The 12,536-nt window shown below is 39.4% G+C and overlaps 1 protein-coding gene across 9 annotated transcripts in view; it reads left to right on the forward strand.

Annotated features, from left to right (window-relative positions):
• PSME3IP1 (proteasome activator subunit 3 interacting protein 1) overlaps window positions 1–11,608 on the forward strand; it is a 36,133-nt gene extending 24,525 nt beyond the window's left edge. For all 9 annotated transcript variants that reach the window (XM_004480039.4, XM_004480036.5, XM_004480037.5 and 6 more), the window contains exons 6-7: window positions 4,528–4,592; window positions 11,233–11,608. In XM_004480039.4, coding sequence (XP_004480096.1) covers window positions 4,528–4,592; window positions 11,233–11,450 — 283 coding nt within the window. In that variant the 3' untranslated portion in view covers window positions 11,451–11,608. The remainder of the gene's footprint in view (window positions 1–4,527; window positions 4,593–11,232) is intronic.
• The last annotated feature ends 928 nt before the right edge of the window (window positions 11,609–12,536 follow it).

Consider the following 12,536-nt stretch of genomic DNA (forward strand, 5'->3'; position numbering starts at 1 on the left):
TATTTTCTATTAAAAAGTTTTCTTAAGGAAGTTCTTTTCCTAGTTTGGTAAGAGGTTTTTGTAACAATCATCAAAATTTGTGGGGTTTTTTTGCCTTTTAATTAATAAAATGGTTTTTTCCCCCTCCTTTACTCTGTTAATGTGAAAAATTAAATGTATAGATTTGCTAATGTATTCATGGGATAAATTCAGCTTGGGTGAATGCATTATATACTCTACTGGGTTTGGTTTGCTAATATTTTGTTTAGGGATGTTGTACCTATGTTCATGAGTGAAACTGGCCTGTAATTTTTCTTTTTTCCACTTTTTCTGATTTTAATATGAAGGCTAAACCAGCTTCACAGAATCATAGAATGAGTTGGGGAGTGTTTTTTTTTCTGTTCTAGAGGAGTTTGTATAAGATGCTAATGTTCTGTTTTGTGAAAGATTGGTAGAAGTCCTCTTATAAAACCATTTTGGCCACCCTTTATTTTCTTTGTAGTTATGACTAAGCTTTTTCATGTCTTTTGAATGAGTTTTATTTAGTTATATTTTCAGGAAATTTGTCCATTTTGCATTGTTTCAAATGTATTAGCTAAAGTTGCTAGTATTCTTTATTTTTTGATTGCTGCTTTATATGTAGTTCATTTCAGATATTGAAATTTGTTCTTTTATTTTTATTTTAACTAGTTTCATGAGAGGTAGTATCTGTTTTATTAATCTTTTCAAAGAATCTTTTAGGTTTAATCCTTCCTATATTTTCTATTTCATTAATCTCTGTACTTATCTTTTTTTAAATTTTTTATTTTTTATTGAAGTATATCATTCATACATGAACATGCATAAACAATAAGTGTACAGTAAAGATTGTGAACTTACAAAATATACATAAGATCACACAGGGGTCGCATACATCACCCCTCCACCAACTCTTTGCATTGTTGTGAAACATGTTACAAACCATGCAAGAGCATTGTCAAAATATTGCTACCAACTATAGTCCTTATCTTACATTTGGTATATTTTTCTCCCAACTCATACTATTTTTTAAAAATATATTTTTGTTACAGATACTGTGAACTTGCAGAACAATCATACAGATATGTAGATTTCCCATACAACTCCACACCCTGGTGGAACATTTGTTACAGATTTCTGTACTTATCTTTATTTATTTATTTATTTTTAAATATTTATTTATTTATTTCTCTTCCCTTTCCCTCCCACCCCGGTTGTCTGTTCTCTGTGTCTATTTGCTGCATCTTCTTTGTCCGCTTATGTTGTTGTCAGTGGCACGGGAATCTGTGTTTCTTTTTGTTGTGTCATCTTGTTGTGTCAGTTCTCCATGTGTGTGGCACCATTCCTGGGCAGGCTGCACTTTCTTTCTCCCTGGGTGGCTTTCCTTACAGGGTACACTCCTTGTGCGTGGGGCTCCCCTATGCGGGGGACACCCCTGCGTGGCACGGCACTCCTTGTGCACATCAGCACTGCACATGGGCCAGCTCTACATGGGTCAAGGAGGCCTGGGGTTTGAACTGTGGACCTCCCATGTGGTAGACAGATGCCCTCACCACTGGGCCAATACTTATCTTTAATAAATAACACATCCCTTTAGCATTCTTTGGAAATACTCTTTACCTTCTTTGAGTATATTCTATTATGTATTCTGTTATAAACAACTGTCAAATGACTAGCTCATTTATTTTCAGCCTTTTCAGTTACAGGCATCTAAAGCTTGAAATTTTCCTCAGTTTTCATTGTATTTTATAAGTTTTGTATTTTCATCAATTATTTTTAAATTTTCATTATGATTTTCTCCTTGATTCATGAATAATTCAGTAACTTTTAAGAAAATTTCCAAACATTTTGAGGTAACTAACCATAGTTCATTTGTTCTAAGATGGACCTTTATTTTCACATTTTAATGCCTTATGGTCAATGGTGTCTTCAGGACAATGAAAAAATGATATTTATCTTTTTGTTATTGATTTCTTAACTGCATTGTGATTTCTATATACTGATTCTTTTTTTTTTAAAGACTTATTTTATCTATTTCTCTCCCCTTCCCCCTCTTGTCTGTTCTGTGTCCAGTCACTGTGTATTCTTCTGTGTCTGCTTGCATTCTTGTCATGCAGCACAGGGAAACTGTTTTGCCTTTTTTTTGTTGTGCATCATCTTGCTGCGTCAACTCTCAGTGTGTGTGGCGCCACTCCTGGGCGGGCTGTACTTTTTTCGTATAAGGCACCTCTCCTTGTGCATGGGGCACCTCTATGTGGGGGACACCCCTGCGTGCCAGGACACTCTGAGTGTGGCAGCCCTGTGCATGGGCCAGCTCACCACACGGGTCAGGAGACGCTGAGTATTGAACCCTGGACCCTCCATATGGTAGGCGGACGCTCTATCAGTTGATTCACAGCCGCTTCCCTATACTGATTCTTTTGCAGTTGCTATAGACTTGCTTTGTGGCCTTGTCCATAAGTTAATTTTTGTAAATATTCCAAATAAACTTGAGGAGAATCTGTGTTTTGTAATTGTTTGTTCCAGGTTCTGTATAGGCACAACAGATCGACCTTATTAAATTGTATTGTTTAAGCTTTCTGTGTCTACCTTTTCTCTCATTGCCCTATCTATACATGTTACAATCTCCCACTAAACTAGTGATTTTTAAAATTTCTCTTCGTGGTTCTTTGGATATACTTTTTTTTTTTTAAGATTTATTTATTTTATTTCATTTATTTATTCTCCCCCTCATGCTGTTTGAGCTTGCTTTCTGCAGTCAACTCTCCGTCACGCCATGGGCCATCAACTCTCCGCAGCGGTGTGGGCCAGCTTGCTTTCCCCAGGAGGCCCCGAGAATTGAACCAGGACCTCCCATATGGTAGATGGGAGCCCAGTCACCTGAGCCATATCTTCCTCCTGGATATAGATATAGAACTCCTTAATTAGATGCATGTATGTTCAGAATTATTATTTCTTCATAGTGAGTTAAACCTTGTTTCATTACAAAGTGACCTTTATCCTTTGTAATGCTTTTGGTTTCAATGTCTATTTTTCTATTATTAATATAGGTACTCAAGTTTTCTTTAGGTTAATAGTTGCCTTTTTCCATTCTTTTACTTTCAGATATTTTGGTTCATAAGTTTTTGTTTTGGTTTAGTTTTGGTTTGAGGGAGTGCTCTTTAAGGTTTTAGGTTTGTCTTCTATGAATATCTACTTTTAAAATTTAGTCTGTTAATATCTTTTTACTGGTTGCTTTCATCTATTTGTATTAGAATCTTTTATATAGTTTTTACCATCTTAATGTCATTTGTCTTTATAAAAAATAGTTTTCCTTGTATTTTTCCTTTTTTAAAAAAAATTGAGGTTTAAAAATATTTTATTTTTTTCTGCTAGTTTGGATTTATGTATTCTGTTTTTATTCTCTTGGTGGCTAACCTTGAAATTTATAAGATACGCTTAGTAAAACCTAAAGTTATCATACTTTCCTACAAAATTATATGGGAACCTTAGAACCTTTTAGCTATAATCACTCTTTTCTGTCTTGAATTGCATGCTGCTATTATCAGGGATTTTAGTATAATATGTTTTAACTCCACAAATTAGAAATTACTTTTTATACAGGAAGTATTTGTTCAGATTTGTATTTGTGTATACCAGGTTTTTTTTTTTTGTTTTTTTTTTGCTCACTATCTCTTCTTAAAGCTCAAAGCCTCCTTCTGGGATCATTTCTTTCTTTGTGAAGTACATTCTTTATTATACTAACATCTTGTAACATTAACATACATCTGTTCAGTTTCAAAGAAAAACAGTCTTACATATGCAATATTACCCATATTCATATTTCACATGAGTTTTCACTATGCTATACAGTCCCATGTTATATTTTTTAGCTTTCCTTCTAGTAATATACATGGCCTTTGACTTCCCATTTCAACCAATGTCATACCCATATAAGAGCACTGCTAGTTACAAACACTATGTTGTTGCTTTCAACTTTCCTATTCATTTTCAAAGATTAACAAACAACCTTTTCATCAATTCTTCACAAGTTAACCCTCAGCTTTCCATTCTCTAACCTCATTCTATATTCTGGTGACCCATATTCTAGTTATTAACTCCATGAGTTTACACAATATATTTAGTTTATAACAGCACGATAATTCAGTATTTGCCCTTTTGTGTCTGGCTTGCTTCACTCAACATAATGTCCTCCAGGTTCATCCTTATTGTCATAGGCTTCATGACTTCATTTCTTCTTATAGCTGCATAATACTCTATTGTGTACATACACCATCTTCTTATAACTGCATATTTTGTGTACATACACCACAGTTTGTTTATCCATTCATCAGTTGATGGACCCCTGGGTTGTTTCCAGCTTTTGGCAATCATGAATAATATTGTGATGAACATTGGTGTGCAGATGTCTGTTCATGTCACTGCTCTTGGTTCTTCAGGGTATGTACCCAGTAGTGGTATTGCCCTGATTCCCCAAACTTTTATCCCCAAGATTAGATATACGTCAAATCACCGTGTTTTTTGTTACAGCTCAGAGAGTGGCAACAGTGTGAAAAGACTGAAATCAGACCCAGACCCAGATGACAAGAATCAAGGTGGGTAGCAGCCTTTATTTCTGTTTTTTACTCATGATACACCTGAACCACAGTTAATGCCTGGAATGTATTACATCTGTGAGTGAATGCATTTATCTCTAAGCAGTCCTACCTAAACTTAATTAACCAAATAATTTTATACCAGACAGAATTTATTCCTAAGTGTATGTTAACTGACCTGCAAAGTAATGTGTTAGAAACTAGCTCTGCTAGTTTCCTAGGAGTGCTTACAAAGCCCTGGTCATATCACCTCTGCTCAAAGCATTTCTCTCTGTCTCCCCAAATGTCAAATTTCTTGATTTCACTTAGCTTGCTACCAGTGGGAGGTGGAATGCCTGGCTCCTGCTGATGGTTTGATTGGATTGAACCTAGAGGTTTAATACAGTCTCCAGGAGTATACTTTCTTTGGTATACCTTTGTGTAATGAAACCTATTTCTATATTAAGTGGCACAAAGTTGTTAGTGAAATGAAGGTGAATGCTCTTGGGGCCTAGATGAGAAATTCAAGGGTTTGTTTTCAGTACCACCCTACCTCCCTGTGGGATTGAGACTGAGCTAAAATTCAATGGATCATCTATAAAATGAAACTTACATTTATTTCTCTTTCTCAAAAAAAAAATATGAATGCTTTTTAATATGTATCTACTCACTGCTGGTGAACTGCTGCTGATACTCTTTTGCTCTAGAACCTATTTTTAAAATGGGCTTTCAGTGAAGAATCTCCCTTCTAACCATATTACCTCACCCAGTTCTCCTTCCCAGAGGTTAATGCTATTATATATTTTCTATGTATATGTCCAGGCTCGTCTATGTGCTTATAAATGATTACAAATATTTTCTTTTTTTTTTTTTTTAAGTTTTATTATGGATAAATTAAAATGTATCCAAAAGTGGAAAGAGTAGTGTGAAGAATCCTAATCATTACCTAATGACATATCTAATCTTATTTCGTTTTTACCTGCCCAACTGGAATAATTTGAGGCAAATCCCATATCAAATCATTTTATTTATTTATTTATTTATTTATTTATTTATTTATTTATTTCTCTCCCCTTCCCCGTTACTCCCCACCCCCCACCCTGGTTGTCTGTTCTCTGTGTCTATTTGCTGCATGTTTTTCTTTGTCTGCTTCTGTTGTTGTCAGTGGCATGAGAATCTGTGTTTCTTTTTGTTGCGTCATCTTGTTGTGTCAGCTCTCTGTGTGGGCAGCGCCATTCCTGAGCAGGCTGCACTTTCTTTCACGCTGGGCGACTCTCCTTACAGGGCTTACTTCTTGGGCGTGAGGCTCCCCTACTTGGGGGACACCCCTGCATGGCACAGCACTCCTATGCGCATCAGCACTGCGCATGGGCCAGCTCCACACGGGTCAAAGATGCCCGGGGTTTGAACCGTGGACCTCCCATGTGGTAGGCGAATGCCCTAACCACTGGGCCAAGTCTGCTGCCATATCAAATCATTGTATCCATAGTTCTTTAGTGTGTATCACTAAAAGTAAGGGTTCTTTTTTTCTTAGTTTTTAATCATAATTGCAATTCCATTATCACATCTTTGTGTTTTTTTGGTAATTTATTTATTTATTTTTTAATTTTATTTATTTATTTATTTAATACCCCCCCCTCCCCCAGTTGTCTGTTCTCTGTGTCTATTTGCTGCATCTTATTTCTTTGTCCGCTTCTGTTGTCATCAGCGGCATGGGAAGTGTGAGTGGCGCCATTCCTGGGCAGGCTGCACTTTCTTTCGCGCTGGGCGGCTCTCCTTACGGGGCGCACTCCTTGCGCGTAGGGCTCCCCTATGCGGGGGGCACCCCTGCGTGGCAGGGCACTCCTTGCGCGCATCAGCACTGCGCATGGGCCAGCTCCACACAGGTCAAGGAGGCCCGGGGTTTGAACCGTAGACCTCCCATGTGGTAGACGGACGCCCTAACCACTGGGCCAAGTCCGTTTCCCTGTAATTTATTTTTTATCACATCTTTAAAAGTAATTCCTAAATATTAGAAATTGACCCAATTGTCTCATAAATTTTTATTTTGACAATTGATTTATTAAAGTCAGGAGCCAAGCAAAGACCAGGCATTGTATTTGCCTAATATGGCTTTTGAAGTATTCTATTGAGATGTAATTCACATACCATAAAATTCACTCTTTAAAGGGTACAGTTTGCTGGTTTTAGTATATTCACAAAGTTCCAAAACCATCACTGTTATCTAATTCCAACATTTTCATCACCCCAGAAAGAAACCCTGTACCTATTCTCCCCATTCCTTCTTTATCCTAGCCATTGGCAACCACCAATCTACTTTGTCTCTGTGGATTTTCCTGTTCTGAACATTGCATACAAGTGGAATCAAACAATATGTGGCCTTTTGTATCTGGCTTCTTTCATGTAGCATAATATGGTTTTTTTTTTTTTTTTAAAGATCTATTTATTTTATTTATTTCTCTCCCATTCCTCCCTCCCGCCCCAGTTGTTTGTTCTCTGTGTCTTTTTGCTGCGTTACTTCTTTGTCTGCTTCTGTTGTTGTCAGCGACATGAGATTCTGTGTTTCTTTTTGTTGCGTCATCTTGTTGTGTCAGCTCTCCGTGTGTGCAGCACCATTCTTGGGCAGGCTGCACTTTATCTTTCGCTCTGGGCGGCTCTCCTTATGGGGCGCACTCCTTGTTCGTGGGGCTCCCCTATGCGGGGGACACCCCTGCGTGGCAGGGCACTTGTTGCGCGCATCAGCGCTACGCATGGGCCAGCTCCACATAGGTCAAGGAGGCCCAGGGTTTGAACCACGGACCTCCCATGTTGTAGGCGGACGCCCTAACCACTGGGCCAAGTCCGTTTCCCTAGCATAATGTTTTGAAAGTTTATCCATGTAGCATGTATGACTACTTTTATGGCTGAATAATAATCCATTATATGGATATACCACATTTTGTTTATTTATCATTTGATGAATTGTTTGGGTTTTCATTTTTGACTGTTGGGAATAATGCTGATATGAACATTCATTTACAGGTTTTTGTGTGAACATCTGTTTTCAGTTCTTTTGAATTTACACCTTCAAGTGGAATTGTTGGGTCATATGGTAAACTCATGTTTAATTTTTTAAGGAACTGCCAAACTGTTTCCAAATTGTCTATACCATTTTTTCATTCTACCAGCACTGTAAAAAGAGGTGTTTCTCCACATTCTCACCAATATTTCTTACTGTCATCAAAGCATCCTCTGGGTGTAAAGTGGTATATCATGATTTTCATTTTCATTTTCATTTACTTAATGGACAATGACGTCGAGCATCTATTCATGTGCTTTTGGCCATTTGTATATCTTTGGAAATGTCTTTTCAAGTCCTTAGCCCATTTTTCAGTTGGGTTGTTTGTTTTTTTGTTGTTTAGTTGTAAGAGTTCTTTAATATGTTATAGATACCAGACCTTTATCAGATATGTGATTTGCAACTATTTTCTCCTATTCTTTTCACTTTCTTGAAGGTGTCCTTTGGAACACAAAAGTTTTTAATTTTGATAACATGAAGTTTATTTTTTATTTTTTAGCAGGTACAGACAATTGAACCCAGGACCTTGTATATGGGAAGCAGGTGCTCAACTGCTGAGCTCCACTCACTCCCTGATAACATCCAATTTAGTCCCTTTTTTCTTTGGTTGCTGTAATTTAGATGTCATATCTAAGAAACCATTGCCTAATCTAAGGTCATGAAGATTTACACCTGGTTTCTTCTAATAATTGCCAAATGAGCAAGATCAGAGGGCACCATTTTGTTCTGTGTGGACAGTTAACTGCTTTTGGAATGAAATTTGTTGGTGTTGGAGTCTCTTTTCTTTCTTTTTTTTTTAAAGATTTATTTTATTTATTTCTCCCCTCCCCTGTTCCCCCCATTGTCTGCTCTCTGTGTCCATTCGCTGTGTGTTCTTCTGTGTCTGCTGGTATTTTCATTAGGCGACTCCAGGAACCAATCATCGGACCTTCTGGAGTGGGAGAGAGACAATTACTCTGTTGCGCCACCTCAGCTCCCCTGTTCTGCTATGTCTTCTTATTTTCTCTCCTCTGTATCTCTTGTTGTGTCATCTTGCTCTGCCAGCTCTCTGTGTTGACTGGCACTCCTGCATGAGGTGGCTTTCCCATGCAAGGCAGCATTCCCGCTCAGGGCGACACTCCTGTACCAGGCTGCATACCTGCATGGGTCGGCACTCTGCATGGGCCAGCTTGCTGCATGGGCCAGCGTGCCCTCACCAAGAGGCCCTGGGCATCGAACCCTGGACCCTCCTATATGGTAGACAGGAGCACAATTGGTTGAGCCACATCTGTTTCCCATCTTTTCTTTCTTGAAACCTCCTAGCTAATTGGGGGTTTTGATCTTCTGCCTTAAACTCTGCTGAGATCACAGTGGTCCAGATTCTTTGGTTTCGTTTTGTGGCTGACTTCATCCCCTTCCTTTAGACCAGATCTCATTCTCCATAGATACTCTGGACTGATCCTTCTTTTCTAACCAAGATAGAGTCTAAAATTCACTTTTAAATACTTGATAAAATTATATACTTGACTGAACAGCTTCACATAAATTAATTTTCTTAGTAATTAATGCATACCCTTATAAGGTGTCATTTTTTTAACCACCGCTTTTTTTTCTATGTTTACATATGACATAAAAATACAATAAATATTCAAGTACCAAATGGTGTAACATTTAATGTTATACCCCCAAATTTAAGAGTATCAGATTTTTACATACTCCTCCTCACATTAACCATTTGTCAAAATGTTAAATTGTCTTTAACACGTTTTCCTGCATTCTCACACATTGCAAAAGCTGACTTGCTGTGTGCCAGGCACTATGCTGTATGTACTGGGGATGGAATGGTGAAGAAGGAGCCCTTGTCCTCAAGGGGCTAGAGTTTGTGGAGAGTACAGACCGGCAACCCCCTTGTCGTTAGGCTGTTAAGTCTTCTACAGCCTTCTTAGCTTTAATCCAGGGATGCCTTTGTGGCTACAGAGATAGGTAGACTATCCTCCCTAATTAAAGTGGCCCAGAATGTGATCTTAATTTTTGCATTTGCCCTTCCCCCCCCCCAATTAGTCTGAATAGGTAGTATATGTACGTATTAGCCTCTGTTCTCTCTTTACCCAGTTCCTTTCCCCAGAGGTAAGCTATTACCAGTTTCTTCTGTAGTTTTTTCTGCCACTGTCATGCACATATAGGGGCATGTTTCCCGCCCCACCTCCAAATTATAATTTATACTGTTCTGCCTCTTACCTTTTTCATTTAGCAAAATTTGTTGGAAGTTATTCAGTACCAGTACACAAAAGATGCATTGTTCTTAATGGTTCATTATTTAACCAGTGCCCTATTAATAAGGACATTTAGGTTGTCTGTAGTCTTTTGCTACTGTAAATAATACGGCAGGGAGTTTTCTCATGTGAACATTCTTTAAAAGTATGAAGGGCATTCAAATTGTCATCCACCCTCTCAGCAACATATAAATACCTATTCTCCACACCTTTCCTCCTCATGTTTTTTATTCTCTTACATTTAAAAGTATCTATTTCTTTTTTGTGAATTGTTTTTGTTTACTCTCTCCTTTTCAATGAAAAAAAGAATAGATTTGGGGGAGCAGGTGTGGCTCAAGAGATTGAGCACCTGCTTCCCACATAGAGGTCCCGGGTTTGGTTCCTGGTTCCTCTTGAAAAAAAAAACAAAAAATAAAACAAGGAAGGGAAGCGGCTGTTAATCAGTTGGGCTCCCATCTACCAGGGGAAGCCCTGGGTTTGTGTCCCAGGGCCTCCTTGTGAAGGCAAGATGGCCCATGCCTGTGGAGAGCTGACGACCCGTGCCCGTGAAGAGTTGGTGTGGCAAGATGACGCAACAAAGGGAGACAAGCAGACACAGAAGAATGGCACGGGAATCTGTGTTTCTTTTTGTTGCGTCATCTTCTTGTGTCAGCTCTCCATGTGTGCAGCACCATTCCTGGGCAGGCTGCACTTTCTTTGGGCAGTTCTCCTTATGGGGCGCACTCCTTGCACATGGGGCTCCCCTATGTGGGGGACACCCCTGCACGGCATTCCTTGTGTGCAGCAGCACCGCGCATGGGCCATCTCCACACAGGTCAAGGAGGCCCGGTGTTTGAACCGCAGACCTCCCATGTGGTAGACGGACGCCTTAACCACTGGGCCAAGTCCACCGCCTGTCCCTGCTTTTAAAAGCATGTGGAAACCCTTATTTATTTCCCTCCCTGGGAGTAAGGAATGGTATTAGGTATGAGTCCCCTTTATTGTAATACTATGACTGTGTGAGTCCAGGAAAGTCAAACTGTGATGGGCCAAATTCCAGGGCAATTAGTTCTCTGTTTTCAAAATGGTGATAAACAAGGGAGTGTAGTCAGGCTTTAGGGTTAAAAAGACCTCGGTTCAAGCCCTGTCTTTATCTCTTTATTTTAAGTCATTTTGCCTCCTGGAATCTTCCTCCCTCAATTTCCCCTTCTGTAAAATGAGGATGATTAGAGTATTGTTGACAGTGTAAGGTGGTTGTGAGGCCTCCACGGGCATTTCTAGGGAAAGTCATTGGCAAGCTACCTGGCACATGGTAAGCATGTCCTGAACCGTGATAGGGTGATGATTTAACAGAGCTTCTTCCTTTTTTCAGAGGCCCCATCCTGCGTGTCTCTTGGAAGCACTTCCCTGAGCAGTCCTTCCATCCACTGCCCCTCTGCTGCCGTCTGTATTGGCATCCTCCCGGGCTTGGGTGCCTATTCTGGGAGCAGCGACTCAGAGTCCAGCTCAGACAGTGAAGGCACCATCAACGCCACTGGGAAGATCGTCTCCTCCATCTTCCGAACCAACACCTTCCTCGAGGCCCCCTAGGTCCTCTCTCCATACCACAGGGGGCTCAAGAGTAGATTGGACAGTTTGGTCTGCCTCCAGGTGTTACCTCCCTCAGAAAACTCCTTTGCCTGTTTCCTGTGCACATGGTGACATCTCTAACCTAATCTAAAAATGTACCAGCATCCATTTGTGGCTCAGATTTGTGTTTGGTTTTTCTTTCCACCCTAAAACAGATGATCAAACTTGTCCACCACCTCTTCCTTGCACCAATGTGGTAGGTGAGAGGCAAGTCCCACAGAAATTCCACCAAAAATGCATGGAAGGGTAGGCACCAGCTGGCTTGCAAGGGTTTTGGATTTTATTGCTTTCTTGTTTTTTTCCCCTTTTTTTCCTTTCCCAATAGCACAAAAAAGCAAGAGCAGTTATTGGGCAGGTATTGTTTAAACATTCTATTACCAAGTAACACATTGTTTGGTTACATTGCACTGTGGAACATGCGAGGGAAGAGACCTGACCCAGGTGATGAAATGGAGCACTCCCCTGGCACTATCCATTTCTTGAATGTTGTATGATTAAGTAGAGATTATGAACTACACCTGTAAGGGATATCACTTAGCACGCCTCATACATTGTGGACATCTTCCTTACCCTCGCTTGTTTTTTCTCCCTTCCTCCAGCCCACTAATGTGGGTTGTTAGAAAAGAACTAGTAACAAGAAAGCTTCCATTTTCTACTTGGACCTTTTCTCTGTCTGGTAAATTATTTTGGTTTTTCGCTTTTGATTTTAAATAAAGGGTTTAGTTTAAGATTCTACACTTTAGAGAAACATAGACTTTAATCATGATCAGAAATCATAGCTGCTGGTAAATATGTTGACAAGATGATTTATTTATGGCTCATATGTAGCTCCTGGAATCCTAATATTGCGAAGCAGTGGGACACACCCCTGAGCTACACCTGCTCCATGACTCTGTCCTCTTTTTTTTTTCATTTTTATATTATCTTTTTTTTTTTTAAGTACATAAATAACACAAAATGTTACATTAAAAAATACAGGAGGTTCCCATATACCCCACTCCCCACAACCCCCACTCCTCCCACATCAACAGCAATTTTCATTAGTGT

The sequence above is a fragment of the Dasypus novemcinctus genome, chromosome 18 (genome assembly GCF_030445035.2).
Source record: "Dasypus novemcinctus isolate mDasNov1 chromosome 18, mDasNov1.1.hap2, whole genome shotgun sequence".
Classification (NCBI taxonomy): Eukaryota; Metazoa; Chordata; class Mammalia; order Cingulata; family Dasypodidae; genus Dasypus; species Dasypus novemcinctus.